At 40.2% G+C, this 20,939-nt stretch overlaps 1 protein-coding gene across 2 annotated transcripts in view; it reads right to left on the reverse strand.

The window, feature by feature from the left end:
• rttn (rotatin) overlaps window positions 1–20,939 on the reverse strand; it is a 218,535-nt gene that overhangs the window by 70,358 nt on the left and 127,238 nt on the right. For both annotated transcript variants that reach the window (XM_041190273.1, XM_041190274.1), the window contains 5 exons: window positions 19,832–19,986; window positions 18,210–18,429; window positions 16,789–16,917; window positions 7,921–8,031; window positions 6,911–7,069 (listed from right to left, as the gene is read on the reverse strand). In XM_041190273.1, coding sequence (XP_041046207.1) covers window positions 6,911–7,069; window positions 7,921–8,031; window positions 16,789–16,917; window positions 18,210–18,429; window positions 19,832–19,986 — 774 coding nt within the window. The remainder of the gene's footprint in view (window positions 1–6,910; window positions 7,070–7,920; window positions 8,032–16,788; window positions 16,918–18,209; window positions 18,430–19,831; window positions 19,987–20,939) is intronic.

Raw genomic sequence — 20,939 nt, forward strand, 5'->3', positions numbered from 1 at the left:
AGTTATCAGCACAAGGTTAACTGCTCTTGATGTAACTTACCATGTTACCTACCACTCCCTACCAAAAGAAATTCGTCATAATATCTTGTCTCATCTGAGGAACAAAGTTGTATTTCTACCCAAGGGCCATTGTTTAACTTAAACAATTCAACTCGATCCATAATGCCCATGCCTTTCAGCATTTTAAATAAAACTATCACAATCCTTTCAATCATTTTTAGCCCAATTAGAAGAGCAATCTTTCGGTCTTCTTTATAAGAAAGCATTCGATCCAGCCTTGTCATTTTTCCTCCACTCTCAACAAATCAATTATTTTTAAAATGGTATGAGGCTTAAATACCATTAAAAAGGTATTAAAATTCTACAAAATGTTTAAAAGTGGTAAAATTAGTGATTTATACAATTTAAATAACCTTCTTTGACTGTCAAATTCTTTAAAAGGCATTTTCTAGGTTAACCTTATTGATTCTCCAGTACCTTGCATTTTTTTTCATGTTCAAATTCATTCAGGATTTTTTAAAGCTATTTACAGTATATCCCTTGGAATGGTATTAGTTTTTCCAAAATCCAATTGACCACTTTGCTTAATGAGATTACTGAATAGGCCAGTCTTACTAAAACTGCCCTCCTCCATACAGTTTAAAAATAGTGCATTCAGCAGATGACCCATAAAAGATCTACATTTAACTTCATGCAAATTTGGTGTCTATTGAAAATGTAATTAACATTTTACTTAAATGAATTTTCATTTCAGCTACCTAACTTGTCCTGAACTTGATGCAACTTTAACTTCTTTAAAAAGGTTCAGATTAGCAACTTCATTAATTTCATCTCAAAATCCAACTGCTTTACATTAATGGGATCATACTCTGCCCCTAATTTGATTACTTCTTTATGGAATGCTAGTTGATTCATCAGGTATGACATAGAAACACATGGAGGCCATTTAACCCCTCGAGACTGTTTCAGGGGGAGGTGGTGGTGTAGTGGTATCATCCAGAGTGGATAGTGGTAGTAATGCAGAGGCCCAGGGGGACCCGGATTCAAATCCCACCACAGCAGATGGTTGAATGTGAATCTAATAAAAATCTGGATTTAAAAGTATAATGATGATCATGAAAACATTATTAATTGCTGTAAAAACCCATCTGATTCACTAATTAATGCCCTTTAGGGAAGGAAATCTGCCATCCTCACCTGGTCTGGCCTACATGTGACTCCAGATCCTTAGTAATGTGGTTAACTCTTAAATGGCAGAGCAAGCCACTCAGTTGTATCCAACCGCCAAAAATTCTAAAAGGAATGGAACCAGACAGACCACTCATCATTGATCTAAGCACCAGAAACAACAATGGCAGACCCAGCCCTGTCAACCCTGCAAAGTCCTCTGTACGGACATCTGGGAACTTGTGCCAAAATTGGGAGAGCCGTCTACAGGTTAGTTACACAACAACCTGACACTCTCCGAATCATACGTTAGATATAATGTCCCAGACACCACTTTCATCATCCCTGGGTATGTCCTGTCACACTGGCAGGATGGACTGAGCAGAAGTGGTGGCACATGGTATACAGTTGGGAGGGAGTTACCCTGGGAGACCTCAGCATCGATTCCGGACCTCATGATGTTTCATAGCATGAGGTCAAACCAAACTTCCTACTGATTACCACATACCGCCCCATGTCAGTATCAGTACTCCATTTGAGAATGGCAAGGGCGCAGAATGTACACTGGGTGGTGGACTTCAATGTCCATCACCAACACTGGCTCGGTAGCACCACCACAGACTGAGCTGGCAGAGTCCTGAAGGACATAGCTGCTAGACCGGGTCTGCGGTATGTGGGGTGGGAACCAACAAGAGGGGAAAACATACTTGACCACATCTGCACCAACCTGCCTGCCGTAGATGCATCAATCCATGGCAGTATCGGTAGGAGTGACCACGGTACAGTCATTGTGGAGGCAAAGTCTCGTTTTCACATCGAGGATACACTTCATCATGTTGTGTGACGCTACTGCCTTGCTAAATGGGATTGATTTCAAGCAGATCTAGCAACTCAAGGCTAGGCATCCATGAGGCACTGTGGGCCATCAGCAGCAGTAGAACTGTACTTGAACACAATCTGCAATTTCATGACCCGACATATCCTGCACTCTACCATTACCACTAAGCCAGGGTTTCCACCTGGGTTCAATGATGAGTGCAGGGGGGCATGCCAGGAGCGGCACCTGGCATACCTAAAAATGAAGTGTCGACTTGGTGACGCTACAACACAAGTCTACTTGTATACCAAACAGCATAAGCAGCAAGTGATAGATAGAGCCAAGCGATTCCACATCCAACGGATCAGTTCTAAGGCCACATCCAGTCGTAAATGGTGGACGACAACTAAACAACTCACTGGAGGAGGCGGCTCCACAAATATCCCCATCCATTGGAAGAGCCCAGCACATCAGTGCAAGAGATAAGGCTGAAGCATTTGTGACAATCTTAAGCCAGAAGTGCCGAGTGGGTGATCCATCACGGCCTCCTTGGGAGATCCCCAGCGTCATTGATGCCAGTCTTCAGCCAATTCGATTCACTCCACATGATATCAAGAAATGTCTGAAGGCACTAGATACTTCAAAGGCTATGGGCCCTGACAATATTCCGGCAATAGTACTGAAGACTTGTGCTCCAGAACTTGCTGCACCCCTAGCCAGCTGTTCCAGTACAGTTACACCACTGGCATCTACTCGGCAACATGGAAAATTGCCCAGCTATGTCCTGTACACAAAAAACATGATAAATGCAATGTGGCCAATTACCACCCCATCAGTCTTACTTTTCATCATCAGTAAAGTGATGGAGGCATCATCAACAGTGCTATCAAGCGGCACTTGCTTCGCATAACCTGCTCGCTGACGCTCAGTTTGGCTTCCGTCAGGGTCATTCAACTTCTGACCTCATCAGAGCCTTGGTTCAAACATGGACAAAAGAGCTGAACTCCTGAGGGGAGGCGAGAGTGACTGCCCTTGACATCAAGGCAGCATTTGACAGAGTATGGCATCAAGGAGCCTAAGCAAAACTGGAGTCAGGGGGAAAACTCTTCACTGGTTAGGGTCATACCTAGCACAAAGGAAGGTGGTTTTGGTGGTTGGAAGTCAATCATCTCAGTTTCAGGACATCACTGCAGGAGTTCCTCAGGGTAGTGTTCTAGGCCCAACTATCTTTAACTGCTTCATCAATGACCTTCCTTCCATCATAAGGTCAGAAATAGGGATGTTCACTGATGATTGCACAACATTCAGCACCATTCACAATGCCTCAGATACTGAAGCAATCCCTGTGCAAATGCAACAAGACCTGGAGAATATCCAGGCTTGGGCTGACAAGTGTGGTGGAAATGTTACTTGCCACAAGTGCCAGGCAACGACCTTCTCTGAGACAGGATCTAACCATCACCCCTTGATGTTTAATGATTTACCATCGCTGAATTCCCCACTATCAAATCCTGGGGGATTCAGCATCCCTAAATTGAACTGATTTAGCCATATAAATACTGTGGCTACAAGAGGAGGTCAGAGGCTAGGAATCCTGCATCAAATACCTCATCTTCTGACTCCACAAAGCCTGTCCACCATCTACAAGGCAAAAGTCAGGAATGCTCTCCATTTGACTGAATGAATGCAGCTCCAACGACACTCAAGAAGCTTGACACCATCCAGGGCAAAGCAGACGGCTTGATTGGCACCTCTTCCACAACCATTCACTTCTTCCATCACCGAGGAACAGTGGTAGCAGTGTGTACCACCTACAAGATGCACAGCAGAAACTCACCAAGGCTCCTTAGGCAGCAACTTCCATGTGTACGACCGCTACCATCGGGAAGGACAAGGGCAGCAGACACATCACCTGGAAGTTCTCCTCCAAGCCATTCATCATCCTGACTTGGAAATATATCGCCGTTCCTTCACTTTCACTGGGTCAAAATCCTGGAACTCCCTCCCTAACAGCATTGTGCAGGTACCTACACCAAAGGGACTGCAACAGTTCAAGAAGGCAGCTCATCATCACCTTCTCAAGGGCAATTAGGGATAGGCAACAAATTAGGGATGCGCAATAAATGCTGGCCTAGCCAGCGATGCCCACATCCTGTAGATGAACTTTTAAAAACTGTTCAATTAGATCATGGCTGATTTGTGCCTCAACTCCAACCACCCATCTTTTGTTCCATCGATAGCCTTTCCCTTACAAAAAAAAATCACTCTCAATCTTGAAAATTTAAATTGATTCAGCTTCCAAGGCTTTTTGAAGGAGTGGAGTCTCAGATTTCCACTATTTTTTTTTAGTGGGTAAAGTGCTTCACAATTTCGTTCTTCAATTGGCTAGCTGTAATATTAAGATTATGCCCCCTTGTTCTGGATTCTCTCAATGGAGGATGTAGTCTATCAGCAGCTATATTACAGAGTCCTTCAATAATTTCAAATTCTTTAATTAGTTTAGTTCTCAACCTTCTAAACTCAAGTAAATACAATTCACATTTGTGCAACGGGTCAACATGTGTTACTGTTGCCCTTCCAAAATCAAAACTTATTTTCTGAGGGTTGTGTCCAAACCAGAATACAGTACTCCAAATGGGGTCTGACCAAGGCTCTGTACAACTAAAGCATCTCTTCTTCACTTTTGAGTTGAGTTCTAAGCATATTGCTTCTAAATCATTCTTCCCATCAAAATTGCATCTATGCCTGCCAAGTCATTCAATGCATCCGATACACCATACCATCGAACTCGATTGACTCTCAACTGATTATTCAAAGATATAACTCATAGACAATACTCAGCAGGCCAGGCAGCATCTGGAACAAGGAACAGTGTTAGGTTACAAACTTGAAACACTTTTGTCAGAGCTGAAAGATATCACAGCTGTAGCAGGTTTTAAGCAAATAGAGCAGTGAAAGAGAAGAGGGAGGGAAAGGACAAGAGGGGTGGTCTAAGACATGGTGGAAGGAAGGACTGAATAAAAGTACAGCAGAACCATAACCTAAACATGGTGTTTGGAAAAAATCTGAGCAGTGATTATGGTTTGCAATTGTTAAACATGATGTTCGGTCTGGATGTCTATAAAGTGCCTATTGAAAGCTGTTGTTCCTCAAGTGTCCATTGAACTTAATTGGATTCATGTTGGACATCAAGGGCAGAGAAGCCAGAGTGGTAATGCAACAAAGAATCAAAAAGGCAAGCTACCAAAATCTTAGGGCTGAATTACACATGGCATCAGATATTCTCCCCCGCCTCCTGCTAACATTTTTGTTCAGCCTACAAGTGTGACCCTGAGTTACTGGTGACTAGCCATTTTAACTTTCCTTCTCTGCTCCATTCTGATCTTGGCCTCCTACACTGCTCAATGGAAGCTTTAGCAACAGCACTTCTTCTTTCGATTGGGCATTTTACAACCATCCAGAGTCAACACTGAGTTCAACAATTTTGGATCATTTCCACTGCTTCCGCTTTTTCAGGCAGCATGTTCTGGCAATGATTCCGCTGCTAATTTAAATCAATTCCTCCTTCCACAATAAGACCTTCCTTTTTGCTTGTTCCTTCCTTTCCTCCATTCTTGCTAAAACCTCTTACATTTCTGTTTCTAGTTATGAAGAAAGGCCATTGACCTTAAAAAGTTAAATTTGTTTCTTTCCCCCAGATGTTGCCTGGCCTGCTGACTGTTTCCAGCATCTTCTGTTTATTTATCAGATTTCCAGCATCTGCAGTATTTTTCCTTTGCTTATCCAAAGAGCTGGTTGTCGAGGAATATTTATTGCAGCCTTTCCTCAATCTACTTATTTTCATCTTCAAGTTTGGTCCAGTCTAATTGTCAGATACTTGAACATAGCGTGGCAGTCAGGAATATTACCTCATCATGCACAAACATCACATGAAGTAGTTCAGAAAGAGTGCTTCCTTCACAAATGTTGCATTATCATTATTTATGCATGATGTGTACTGTGGAAGATATTTTAACCTATTTTAGCTTTAGTCTTCTTAAATACTTGTACCATGATGCATCTCTCCACTTCTTAGAGGTTACCTTACTTCTGAATAATTCTGGTCATTAGTTTTAGCCCAAACATAATGGCCTGCCAGTGAGGTTTTTACCATTTTTCAGAATAGGCAAGGCAACATGGTGGACATCCTATGTGGTTTCTAATGCCCTATATTTGAATTAGAGGAATTGTTAGCTCTGGTGTTGTCATCTCCTTTATTGTATCTACCAAGTTAGGCTTTGCATTGTAGGAAACAAAAACAGAATTACCTGGAAAAACTCAGCAGGCCTGGCAGCATCGGCGGAGAAGAAAAGAGTTGACGTTTCGAGTCCTCATGACCCTTCGGCAGAACTTGAGTTCGAGTCCAAGAAAGAGTTGAAATATAAGCTGGTTTAAGGTGTGTGGGGGGTGCAGAGAGAGAGAGAGAGAAGTGGAGGGGGGGGTGTGGTTGTAGGGACAAACAAGCAGTGATAGAAGCAGATCATCAAAAGATGTCCACAACAATCTGCTTCTATCACTGCTTGTTTGTCCCTACAACCACACCCCCCCTTCCACCTCTCTCTCTCTCCGCCCCCCCACACACCTTAAACCAGCTTATACTTCAACTCTTTCTTGGACTCGAACTCAAGTTCTGTCGAAGGGTCATGAGGACTCGAAACGTCAACTCTTTCCTTCTCCGCCGATGCTGCCAGACCTGCTGAGGTTTTCCAGGTAATTCTGTTTTTGTTTTGGATTTCCAGCATCCGCAGTCTTTTTTGTTTTTATCTTTGCATTGTAGGAGACTATTTATGCAAACTGCCTTGTTGCTATGAACGCAAGCTAAAAATATTTGGAGGAAGCGGAGACATAGCATGGATGTCAACTGCAAAATTTAGAAACATTACTCACCTCCTTACGAACCATGCTGCACTCAGATTGGTCCAGAAGGATGTTTAGAACTGTGCCCCATAATCCTCCAGAAATATTTTGACAGCTGGCTGCCAATGCAATGCAGCCATTTTCAACTAGAGTTAGTGCTGATCCAATACCCAAGCTGCCAAAACGGACCTAAGACAATTTGAACAGAAACTAGTACATATTTCTGACACTGAACAAAATTACCATATAAAATTTGGTCCAAATCACTGGAAATATAAAATATGCATATTAAACCAATCACGAACAGAAAATCAACTCCAATCTGTGACATGTTTTGCAATAAAATTAAAATTGTGCAAAGGAATATAAACTGCTTTATACTGTTGAAAAGGGTTAGAATAATAAATAATGCTAAGCTAAAACAGAGCTCATCAGGAAATAATAATATATTAGTGAAGAGATTACTAACTTATCATATTTCAGTAGTAGCATATGTGGGTATATAGTGATAAATTGACACCAGTCCACAGGCAAAAAAGTCATATTTCTGTGAATGAAAACATATTTTCTTATAAATTTGATTTATAGCATGCTTCCTGTTAATTAAGACAAGAAGCTATGAAAATTATAATCTATTTATCAGATGTGGTGCTTAGCACAGGTGAAAACTACTCTGGATAGCTTAGGGTACAATTTCACCATTAAGGATAACAACTGGTATTGTGACTAGAACACTATTCTGCACTCAAAATAATAGTGGTTTTACTTGCTTTAAAGGGTGTGAACTAATATGCAAATCCAGGTGGTATTGAGAAGTATGTGCAGAACCAGGCAAACTCTTCAGTATGATGATGTACTGTGTAAATTCAAGCTGTATGACTCCCAGTGGGAGATACTGAAAAGATTAACAATGTATAGCCTGTGAAACCATACTGGATGAGCAAAGAAAGAGAGAAGAAACGAGCAGAACATGAGCAGTGATGCAGCATTACACTAAAATGGATCACAATTTAAAAAAAAGCAACAAAACCTCATTATACCTCAGGGTCTCGATCAACCCAGAGAGGAATAAGCCATGCCAGGCCCAGTCGTGATGGCATTTGATCCTCATTGTTATGCTCGTAGGCCAAAGACCACAGGGATATCCAATCCTAACAAAAATAAACTAAAATGAACGTCACATACCAAGGTAGTTTCATTCAAGTCAAACACTCACATGGTTTCTGTAACCTCAAACATGGTAGCACAACCTATATGTCACAGTGCAGCTTTACAAACAAAATTTCTGTTGGTAATATCATCAGTTACAGATCTTGGGTCTACACTGGATATTCTCTCAGAATCAACGGCAGCTGTTATCTCCCATAAGTAGATCAAGTATCCCCTACAATTAGTAGTTTACCTCCACTGCTAATGAGCCCTCTTGTTTAATGCACTGGATGTATATACTATTGCATGCACCTGCACATGAATTTTGGCTATCTTCCAGAATACTTGGTGATCAGCATTTGAATGAGACAAAGCTAACTGCAAACCAATAAGCTCATTTATTTTATATGTAATGTGAACAAACAGAGCATTTACTGTGATTTTAAACGTGTTTCATAATGTTCCAGTTAAGAAATTTTTAAAAAGCATGCCCGTTAACAAGCCACTCTTAGTTTACTGACTAGCAAATCTGGAATGCGCTGGCCCCAACCTTGGAAAGCAAGTTATTAACCTCTGTGTCTAACTTTCATTCCGGATTACTGCAAATTGTCTGTTTTTCTGAACTGAACAGAAGCCAAACAATTGACATCTTTGGCATTCTCCCAGCTAACAATATAACAAGATAACAATCAAACTGGTTAGCACCATCCTAGGTGTAAGCTGCCCCCAGCAGCTATAGCTACTGTGCTCAAATGAATGAGGTTATACAACTTATTACATACGATATTTACTCAAAATGTCTCCACTGCTTCAAGATTATGTACGATGCAAAAATCACTTCTTTAGCGAGTTCATGCATATTTAATAAGCAGTCTCAAAAACTCATCTTTTACATGGCTTTAAGCCTGGTAATGAATTTTATTTAACAGCAGGAGCTTGACATAAACTACTATTTTTTTTTAATCCACAAAAAAATTAAGTTCTGAAACATCACAGATGAATACTTAAACATGACCTTCCTTTTAATGGAAGTGCTAACCATTGGGTGGGTTGATGTGCACAACTATCAGGTATATTTGCATTTATATAGCACCTTTCACAACCTCAGGAAGTCCCGAAGTGCTTCACAACCTATTAAGTACCTTTTCAAGAGCAGTAATAACTGTAATAAAAGAGATACAGCAGCCAGCCAATTTGCATATAACAAAGTTCCTCAAACAGCAATGAGATACTAGTCAGATAGTCTTTTTTTTAGGACAAATGGAAAACTCAATTTCTTCGAAATAGTGCCATCTATTTACATCTACCTAATAGGACTCAGGGGTCCTTGGTTTATTGTCTCACCTGAAAGATGCAATCTCTGACAGTACAGTTTTTCCTCAGGTGGGACTTGAACTCAGAAATATTTGATTCAGAGGGACAATTGTGATCCACTGAGCCACAGCTGACACCTATGACTGTTCCCAGCATGTGGGCTGGGATTTTTCAGTCCTGACCACAGCAGGACTGGAAATTTCCGCCCAAAGTCAAACAACCTTTAGCTGGTACACCAAATTTTCCATCCCATCTGTGACGATTCCCACCCTCGGCGGGACCAGAAAATCCCGGCCATGGTGTTGCATTTGTGATACATTTATTAGCAATATGGTAAATTGGCATAATCCCTATTAAAAACATTGTTAGATGACATACCATCTAAAATAAATTTGAAGGGGAGAATGACAATTTACCATTTTTTATAATAAAAAAATGATCTACTAACAAGCTGAACTTAATCATTTCTGGTAATGAAGGATGGAAATGACATACCCAACTAAATTCTGAACAGAAATAGATTTCTCAGCTAAATTAGTAAATTATATCTGTGAAAACTTTTCAATATTTTTGCAGCAGCAAAACATATGCAACAAAAATGTCTACAGAATTTGGTCTTAAAAGGTTGCTAGACTCAAAGTGGTCCAGAAAAAAAGATTGTAAAAGCTCTCAACATCTGCAGCCCCTCTCAGGAAGAGAAGATTCAAATTCGCCCCATAGAAGGATCAAACATGTATATTGCAAGTTTTCTTCACATCAGTGCTAATCCCACATTCAGTGTTAATGTTTGCTGTCATTTTGAATCCGCAATATAAAACATGAAGTGGGTACAGAAAAGCAAATCAAATCCACTAGTCTTTAAGAATATAGGTTCATAAATGATAATCTTTTAAGATCCATATATTTTATGCAGATTTTGATGGACAATTAACAGTGATATCTCTGCTGGGAATAAAGTTGTTGTAATTTCAGAGTTCTCCAATGAGTCAGAGGACAAAACAATTTTTTAAGCGCTCTAAAGTGGATGAATGAAGAATTCATGTTACCTGCGTCAAGCATGATAATTTTATGGGGTGTTATATTCCTGGGTCCAGCTTTTTATCTTGTTTGTTGTAAGTTTACCCAGTTCCAATGTAACTATAAAACATTCTATGCTTTTAAAAGTGAAGGCACATTATTATGCTCTTTCAAGTGAAATATGCTATATACTTATACTATTGTAAATATGGTGTTCCTCACAGAAAAACTTCCAACAGCATGAGGAATAATCTCTACCCTTAGATATTTTTTGTACAAAGTGTTTTAACTACTTTAAAGTGCAGTGGTGGCTATTAAGAGGGCAGAGGTTGGCAGCCATTTTGTAAATAGCAAAATACTGAAAACAACAATGAGTTGAATGCTTAGTTAACCTGTTTTTGGGTTGAAGGGGGAATATTGGTCAGGGTATCAGATAAGCTCCATGTTAACCTTTGAAATCCTTAAGGTCCATTGGAACAAGCACACAAAATCCTGTGATTTGCATATTGGCTGAGGAAGGTGTCTCAAACAATGCAACTCTACTCTCAGTATTGAGTTGGAGTGTGGTCCTAGATTGTATGCTCAGACTCTGGAAGGAGATGTGAAAGGTAAAACAAAGCATACATATTCTTGTACATGTATCTGGAGGAAAAGGAAATGATGATCTGTAAATTAGAATTAACTTAGGCAATTTAGGAAGGGCATCAACAGGGTAACTGATCAACCTGTGCAATGCCAAAATTTGTACCGATATGTTGATATCAGTCTACAGAATAATCATGCATTTTTCTGAAAACTGTTAAACAATTTGCATTTTTTTTTCCAATTAGTGAAAAGTATTAAGCATCAAATTATCTTTGTAAACTGAGAAATAGGAGGTCTGCATTGTAGTTTTGTGTAGCAAGCATACACACATTTCCAGAATACTGCCGTGTCATGCTTTGATGCTTTTAAAACGCTCAAATTCCTGGTGTCTAATCTTTTCAATATGTATAATTCCACTGAGTTAATAAAAGTTACTGTACTTTAATTGTAGACACTCCCAGCCAGGTTTTAATAAATAATTACTACTCAAATAAATGATTGCACTTTATTGCAAAACAAAATGGAAATTGTGATCCGCAGTGTGATGCTATTCGAATGCTGACTGTTAGGTCATACAAATACAAAAAAGGCTCTTAGCCACAGGTGGTAAGAGTACATGAGACAGTTCCAGCAATACTAGCCCTGATATTTACGAGGATGGTATTGGGTCAAGTTTACATGCTGACCAGCTGCCAGTTGGGAAAGTCAGTGGCAGGAGATAGCAGGTCATCCTGGAGGACAGTTCTTGGCAATCAGGAGGGGTGAGGGAAAAGACAGGCAATTGTTGGAGGGAGTTCGCAACTGTGGGGGGGGGGGGGGTGCAGTGGCAAGGTCAGTGATCATGGCGGAGGGGAGGGAGTTAGCAGGGAGGAGGCTGAAGACTTTGTTGAGGGGCCAAGTGGGAGTGCAGTAAAAGACACAAAAAAATATTCAATTAGCAGCTCCCACCTCCCTTTTAAAACCAGGTTCCCTGAGCCCTGGGAAGGCAGTGTGGCATCAGTTAAATTGAAACCAGGCTCCCAACTGTACAATGGAAAACTAATTCAAACACGCTGACAAAGTTCCTCACTGCTCGACAGTGAAACAATCACATTGCCCAAAACCAGTCATCGTGAAAATGAAATTGGTGCATATCAGCAACGGGTTGGAGATGCAGTCCTGGTTTTGAAATTGTTAACTGTCCATTCCCATTCTTGCACCCAACTAGCCTGGTTAATATCAAAGCAATTGTCTTAGCAACCCAAATAATGAGGAAAAAAAATACAAACTCATAACACACAATGATCATGAAATTAATGTTCCTTATTTGAAAAATGACCTTTGTTTGCTGAACTAACCACATATTTCAACTAAATGTACATGCATTTGTATCTCCAAAAGGAGGTTTGGTCTATTTCTAATTCTTTCACAAGAAGTGAGTGCAGCTGTAAGACCAGCATTTGTTACCTGTCCCTCAAATGGGTTTCTATTAATTTCAATTTTATTAAGACTCCTTGATGCCACATTTGGTCAAATTCTACCTCAATGTCAAGGTCAGTAACTCTCACCTCCTGAATTCAATTCTTATGTTCATGCTTGGGTCAAGGTCGACGGGCCGAACTCAAACTTAGCATCGTTGAGCAGGTTATTGCTGTGTGCTCCTAACTAGTAGTGTTGATTACAAATTCCATTACTTTGCTGATGATCGGGAGTACACTGATAGGGCGGTAATTGGCCGCATTGGATTTGTCCTGCTTTGCGTGTACCGGACATAGCTGAGCAATTTTCCACATAGTCGGGTAGATGTCAGTGGTATAGCTGTACTGGAACAGCTTGGCTAGGGGCGTGGCAAGTTCTGCAGCACAATTCTTCAGTACTATTGCAGGAATATTGTCAGGGTCCATAGCATTTGCACTATTCAGTGCCTTCAGCCATTTCTTGATATCATGTGGAGCAAATTGAATTGGCTGAAGACTGGCATCTGTGATGCTGGGGATCTCCCGAGGAGGCCGAGATGGATCATCTACTCGGCATTTCTGCCCGAATATGGTTGCAGGTTCTTTAGCCTTTGCACAGATGTGTTGGGCTCCTCCATCATTAAGAATGGGGATATTTATGGAGCTTCCTCCACTGGTTAGTTGTTTAATTGTCCACCACTATTCATAACTGGATGTGGTAGAATTGCAGGGCTTAAGTTGGTTGTGGGAATGCCTAGCTCAGTCCATTGCAGGCTGCTTTCACTGTTTGGCAGCAAGTAATTTTGTGTTGTAGCTTCACCAGGTTGACATCTCATTTTTAGGTATGCTTGGTTCTGCTCCTTGTATGACCTCCTGCACGCTTCATTGAGACAGGATTGATACCTTGGCCTGATTGTAATGGTAGAGTGAGAGATATATCAGGCCATGAGATTACAGATTGTGGTTGAATTCCATTCTTCTGCTGATGGCTCACAGTGCCTCGTGGATGTCCAGTTTAGAGTTGCTAGATCTTTTCTGAAGATATCCCATTTAGCATGGTGGTATTGTCACATCACATGATGAACGGTATCCTCAGTGTAAAGATGGAATTTCATCTCCATAAGGACTGTGTGGTGGTCACTCCTATCAGTACTATCATGGACAGATGTATCTGCGCCAGGCAGGTTGATGAGGGCGAGATCAAGCAGGGTTTTCAGTTTTATTGTTTCGCTCACTGCCTGCAGCAGGCGCAGTCTGGCAGATATGTACTTCATCATTCGGCCATCTCAGTCAGTAGTGTGTGACGGGGTCTGACAGGTTTGCACTTAGTCATACTCACCAAATCATACCTTAAGGCAATGTCCCAGGTTCCTCCATCAGGCTATGTCCTGCCCCACTGGAAGGCAGGCCCAGCAAAGGCAGCGGCACAGTGGTATACAATGGGAGGGAGTTGCCCTGGGAGCTCTTAATATTAACTCTGGACTCCATGAAGTCTCATGACATCAGGTCAAACATGGGCAAGGATATATCCCATGTACCAGCCACCATTCTCCTTCAGCTATGAGTAATCTGCCATGTTGACCACCACTTGGAAGCAGCACTGAGGGTAGCAAGGACACACAACATACTCTGGTGAGGGACCTTGAAGTCCCTCACCCAGAATTATTTAGTTGCATCACTTATGATCTCCACATAAATGTTAGTAAGGAGGACTCTGCAGGGTTGACTGGGCAGGCTCTGCGTCATTTCTGGTGCCTCAGTTGATGCTGGGTGGGCCATCCGGTTTTATTCCTTCGACTTTTCTATAACAGTTTAGTACAATTGAGCGCTTTTTCACTTTAAAGGTCAGTTAAAAGTCAACCGCATGTCTGTGGGTCTAGAGTCATATTTAGGCCAAGCCAGGCAAGGGCAGCAGATTTCTTTCCCTGAAGGACATTAGTGAATAGGTGGTTTCATGGTCACTATTACTGAGACTAGCTTTGAATTCCAGATTTATTAATTAATTGAACTGAATTGCACTGGAGATTCACCAGGGTGTTGCCTGGGATGAAACATTTAAGTTATAAAGAGAGGTTGGATAGATCTGGGTTGTTTGTTGGAGCAGAAAAGACTGAGGGGCGACCTGATCGAGGTGTACAAGATTATGAGAGGCCTGGACAGGATGGATAGGGAGCAGCTGTTCCCCTTAGTTGAAGGGTCAGTCACAAGGGGGCATAAGTTCAACATGAGGGGCAGGAGGTTTTGTGGGGGGATTGTGAGGAAAAATGTTTTTACCCAGAGGGTTGTGACAGTCTGGAATGCGCTGCCTGGGAGGGTGGTGGAGGCGGGTTGCCTCACTTCGTTTAAATAGTACCTGGATGAGCATTTGGCACGTCATAACATTCAAGGCTATCGGCCAAGTGCTGGTAAATGGGGTTAGGTAGGTAGGTCAGGTGTTTCTCGCATGTCGGTGCAGACTCGATAGGCCGAAGGGCCTCTTCTGCAATATGATTCTGTGAATTCAACCATCCATGTTACTTTCTAGATTATTCCTCATTTCCATCAACCCTTACATGACATCTAATGCTGTTGATCACGTCTTTCTCTTCTGTAACCTTTGCTATATTGCTCAATTCTATTGGATTATTCTTATTTAATTGCACTAGCCCCAATGCAGCCAGTGCAGTTTAGTTGAGAACAAAGATAGACACTTGGAAGCAAATATCATAACTATTACTGAAACATGGCTTAAAAAAGGGCAGGGACGGCAATTCAACAGTCCTGGCTCCAGACTTTTCAGATGGGATCTTGCGGACGGGACAGATTGCATCTACAGCAAACTGATGGTGAAAAGATGGCTAATGAGATCAGAGACAGGGCTTCAAATTGTTTTCCACTAGATGATGGCAGGCTTCTGGTTTTTTTTGAGTTGCACCCATGGAGCCAAGTGGTGGGCATTCCATAATACTCATGATTTGAGACTTGTAGAGTGCAGAAAGATGGGCTCAAGGGATAGGCCACATTCCACAGCACCCAGCTTTGCCCTGCACTGCAGCAGAGGTACTGATATGCTGGTCCGATGAATTTTCAATGATGAGGCCCAAGAAGTCGATTATGGAGAATTCAGCAATAGCAGTGCTATTGAAGGTTAGAAGGAGATAGTTGGACTTTTTCTTGTCAAAACCTGGTACTTAACCTGGCACAATCATTACCTGCCACTTGGATAACATCCATGCGTGGCTGCCAAGTCCTGCTATTATCAGGCAATAGATGTTTTAAACATCCCGTCTTCCTTTCATGCCTTTAAAAAGGATTCTTAAAATCAATTCAGTATATTTATGACAAAGAATTCTGAAGGGTTGCATGGATTAGGATACTGGCCTATCAGATCTAGGATTTGAGTTTGAACTATTCATCGCACAAAAGTCTACTTTCAGAAAAACTGAAATAGCCCTTGTTACATGTGCAGATTGTCTGTTTGAAGAAGCTTTGTTTTAGGCATTTCAATTTGTTTTTGCTGACACAATGTCCCTGTACTCTGCCAGACATGCTTACTAAATTTCTTCAATTCCAATTTTGAGATCTATTAAGGTCTGTTTTTATTTTAAGTGTCCTTTAGCTTCACTGTGGTTTCTGAATAACTGAAAGCACTACAATTTTTAAAAATCCTAATTAAATTCAGAGTGTCTTTTTTTAATAAAAAGACTTCCAACTGATTAGAACTATAAATTTTGTACACACACCCCAAAGTGTAACCCGTGCCCACTCCACAAAAGTTGTTCTTTCACCATATGCATTCCTTCCTCGTTCTTTGCCTCCTCTAACAATCTAAAATTTATTACCCTGGCTATCAACATATTTGTACACCCACTCATTTGAAGTTCCATGTATTTCCTAACCATGGTAATTTTGACTGTTATCCAGTTAGATTGCTCCCCAGAACAGTTTTTCAGTTGATACATTATAACTTTTGTAATTTCATTTCAGAGCATCTGCCATATATTTTAAACAAATACATTAGTACAATATTTTGCTACTATAATGTAAATTATAATTGATGTGGGCAAGGCATTGAAGTGGTTCCTAAAATGTGAAGTTTCAAATTTCAAAACAATAGATTATTGTGCAAATGATGAGGACATAAGGTCAATAAAGCAAAATATTGAGATGAGTTTGGTGTGTGCACCATTTATTAAAACTGGGCATGCTATGCAATGAAATTATGTAAATTACTTATGTTTAAACGCTTAATCTATGTTCAGCTGAACACTATGATTCATAGCCTAAATACAGTTCATTGAACTGGATGCATTCTTGATTAAATCCGACCACACACTTGCAAGCAAAATATCAGAAAATATATTTGTTTTCTCTAAAAAGGAACCTTGGTGTTCAAGAAACATGTAAGGATCCTATTGATGCTCCTACCTTATCTTTGGCATGTGTTATCATCTCAAAGGACAGCTGGAGCAAGCAGATAACTGCACTCTTTGTGACTCCTTTACCCATGAAAGACATTGAATTTCCTCCCCATTCCACATAAAAAGATGAAATGACCTGTTAATGATAAGAGTTAGCAGAGTGAAAAATTACAAGTAAGCAAAATGTTTCAGCGGCGCTGTGATGAAAATATTTACCTCATGTCCCTTCACAGGTTCAGTTATAGGTCCGGCTCAAATCAATACGGGACAGGAAATGAGCTGGCTGATTCTGAAGAAACTTTCTGCACCAGTGCCTATCAGCACACTTAATGTACAAAGTATTTATTTGTTTAATTTCAGCATACTTCTAATTCCCATGTAGCATTTTAGTATTATTTTCCATTTTTCTTATTTTTACTATCAAATTTTCAATCCCATTAAATGATTATGGTTATTTCTATCCTTTATTTATATCATTTAGACATCACTGTTACTGCTCTCATCTATTTACTTCCCTTTAATTATGTATTAAGGGTTTTATACAACTCAGTGACTCACTGGGCCATTTCAAAGGGCAGTTAAAAGTCAACCAGGTAAGGATGGCAGGTTTGCTTCCCTGAAAGACATTAATGAACTAGAAAGGTTTTACAACAGTCCAATAGTTTGTTTAAGGAATGTTTAAGGTGATGGATGGGGTGCCAATCAAGTGGCTGTTTTGTCCCGTCGAGCTTCTTGAGTATTTTGTAGCTACAGTCACACAGGCATCACTTCAAAGGCCGCATTTATTGCATGTCCCTAATTGCCCTGAGATCAGGATGGACTTTCTACTTAAACCAACGCAATCCTTGTTTTGGTGATGCAAACACAGTGCAGCTCTAATAATCTGGCTTCTACTCTGTGGACTTTAACATCCTATATATTAAAGGAGATAACACTGACATGCTGTCAGAATTACTGACTTGCTATATATTCCAGAATTATTTAATTAACTGAATTTAAATTCTTCAGCACCATGATGGGATTTGAACACCTATTTCCAGATCATTAGTCCAGGCCTCTGGATTACTAGTCCAGTAACATAACCACAATGCTAGCCTGGCCTATTTTATATCAAATATGCTTCTGCAGAAATGGGAGATTAAGGAAAATGGTGGAAGATAGGAGGTCAATCAAAATAATACTAACTTTTTGGACAAAATGGCCTTTATCTCATCCTTAATTTCTCTTAACACTCTTCTCCATATGGATGAAAAACTAACATGCACAAATCCTAATGAAACGAGAGGTCATTGCTCCAACTCTATTTCTTTCGCCACAGATGTTTAACCTGCTAAATGTTTCCAGCGTTTTCTACTTTTATTTCAAATCTTAATTCAATTTAAAATGTAATTAACTTTCATAAATTCTATTTGACATTTGAACACATACCTCCAGCAGCCCATTCAAATATTTCATACAAAGGCAATAGGATTCCACAGTGGCTGAGTGCAAGCTCCAGCCAGGAAGAGCAGTAACGTGGACCATTCCACGCAGTGTCCGCTCTAATGAAGGTAGACCATAGAAATGTGGTGCATCTGTAATTCGCAAACACTGTAGGAGTTTAAGCGACAAGCGAGTTCTGAAAGGACCAGCCAACAACAGGCACTTTCTGAAAAGCAGCAACACAATGGAAATGCAGAGTAGAATTTATTTAAGTAGATCAAACTTCTTCAGTTACTGAAGCAAAAACTTAATTAAAAAAGGGCATAATAATTCATTTCAGATACAAATGGCCTTCAAATGAAAGTTTCACAAAAGCAATGTTTCTGCCGATAAAAAGGATATATAATTAGTAGGTTGAATAGTTAGAAAAACCATCACAATCTCAAAAAATGGCAAATGATACTTTCAGGCATTTGAGGAAGTAAGCAGTTCATGTTCTGCAGGGAATTTTTGAGGTTGGCTGACAGATACATTACCACAACCTGCATTTATATAGCAAATGAAGAAAACTTTCCTCAGGTGTTTACATATAAATGGAAATTGTTGCTGTGGCTTTACAGAGGTGTAAAGTAAAGAAGGATGCCAATCCAAAGGAGGGGGGATTTGGAAGGGTGACCAAGAGCTTAGTCGATGGGAAAGTTTTTAAAAAGGTGTGGAAAGGAAAGGTGATTTAGGGAGGGAATTCCAAAGTGTGATTCCTCAATGGAGGAAAGCGCAGCAGCCAATTGTACAAAAAGGGAGGGGGAATGCACAAGAGAATGGGATCAGAGGATGGAAAGCTTGGGTAGGGGATTGGGGTACTCAGGCTATATTGTAACAATTGAGATAACCAGGTGGTGAAAGATAGCCTTTACAGACCTGTAAGTTTTTATTCACAGAGACACACAGTACAAGCATGTACCTCCAAAACCAACGAACAGTTTTAATCTGCTACTATATCTAGAAGCACAAGTGAATCCCCAGTTAATGCCCACCACCTGAATACAATTAAACATCCAGTTAATATATAATTAACATAGATGAGGCTAAAGGGATAGGAACAGGTAGTCATGCAGGGATTTAAACACAAGAATGAAAATTTAAAATTTTAGTTTTAGGAAACCGGATCTAGAATAGGTCAGTGAGGGCTGGGGAGGCAGGCAACCAGGATTTGGCTTGAGTTGGTACATTGGAAACGCATGAAAAAAACATTGCCAAGAGTTCCGAATCAATTTAATAATGTTCAAGAAAATTTTGAATAATGTAAACTATTTAGTTAACTAGCATCATAACTCAAACCAAATGCTGCAAGTATGAATCAGTGAAAGTAGGCAAGCAAATCCAAAATGTCTGCAAGAGCAACTTAACTGGCTCCTCTTTCTCGCTGTTGAAAGCACCTGGCCTACAAAATGTGCTTTCCTGATGACTTTGTTAAAATTGTGAACTTGCCAAGTCAGAAACTGCACACGCCAAATAGTGTATTAACATGGTGGCAGAACTGGGCTGCATTCGAGAAGAGGGCCCTGTGCAAAAACTGCAGATTAAACTGTTAATAAACAAAAGATATAATCAACTTCAACTGCTAGTACCTGTTTGTAACAGAGGTGAGGGATCGCAATATTATGTTGAAGAATCCAGTCAGCTCCTTTTGCAGCTTCTGCTTTACAAGGGTTTGAACTTCATCCATTTCACCTTGCATAGGTGATTCAGTTTGCACCAACAAATTCATCAGTGGATTGGTTTCCTGCCAGTTAAATGCCATATCAAATATAAAGTGAGTCAAATGTTCCATTTCTTGAAACCTCAACTCCACACCCAAAAATACACACTTCTGTAACTGATACAGTTCTATGGGTTTTACTGAACACCTGCACTGTCTGTTCACCCCAGCTGTTCTGCGGCAATGTTGAGGGGTTTAGTTAATGAACTATAGTGACAGGGTCACAAAACTTGAAAGAGCAGGAAGAGGACAAAAGTTTGAGTATTTATAGATGATTTACAAATTTATTATGCAGATAAGCTTGGGAGAATGAAAAGGTTTATTTCAACCCTGGCAAACAGACATGTTTGTATTCAAATAGATGGATGCCATTGGGATGCAAAATTGTCAACGCACACAAAACAAATGTGTGTTCCCATCTATTTTTTCAGTGAACACAGTATTATCCAGTATTCAATTTATATGCTAGGGGATGTAGATTGGTGATAGCAGGATGGTGGTGTTACCCTGAGAATGAAAGGTTTAGATTATCAGGAGTGACTTTCATGTAATATTGTCTCCTTTGAATATGTATGTAATTCATATACATGCTAATATGAAAATACGAAAATAAACATCTGAGCGTCAAAAAAAGATACTGCATGACAATCACATGACCTAACAAATAGGTGGATGATGCTAAAATTTGGTTGATACAATATAAACATTATTGATGGCTATTATAGTTTTGTAAAACCCTAGCACATTCATTCAGAATACAGCTCTACTTAATTCTCTTTGTGAGAATACTAGGATATTCTCTAATCAGCATGCAAACTGTGAGCAGATTCTGATCAGGGCTGTGCAAGAGTAGCACAGTAACAGCTTGCTTTTATACAGCATCATGCACATAAGAAGCGCTCCAAAGCACTTCACAAATTTGTGCAAGAAAGTGGACACGAATATGGGAAAGGTGAGATTCAGAGGATTATTCCAAC

The sequence above is a fragment of the Carcharodon carcharias genome, chromosome 6 (genome assembly GCF_017639515.1).
Source record: "Carcharodon carcharias isolate sCarCar2 chromosome 6, sCarCar2.pri, whole genome shotgun sequence".
NCBI classification, from domain to species: Eukaryota; Metazoa; Chordata; class Chondrichthyes; order Lamniformes; family Lamnidae; genus Carcharodon; species Carcharodon carcharias.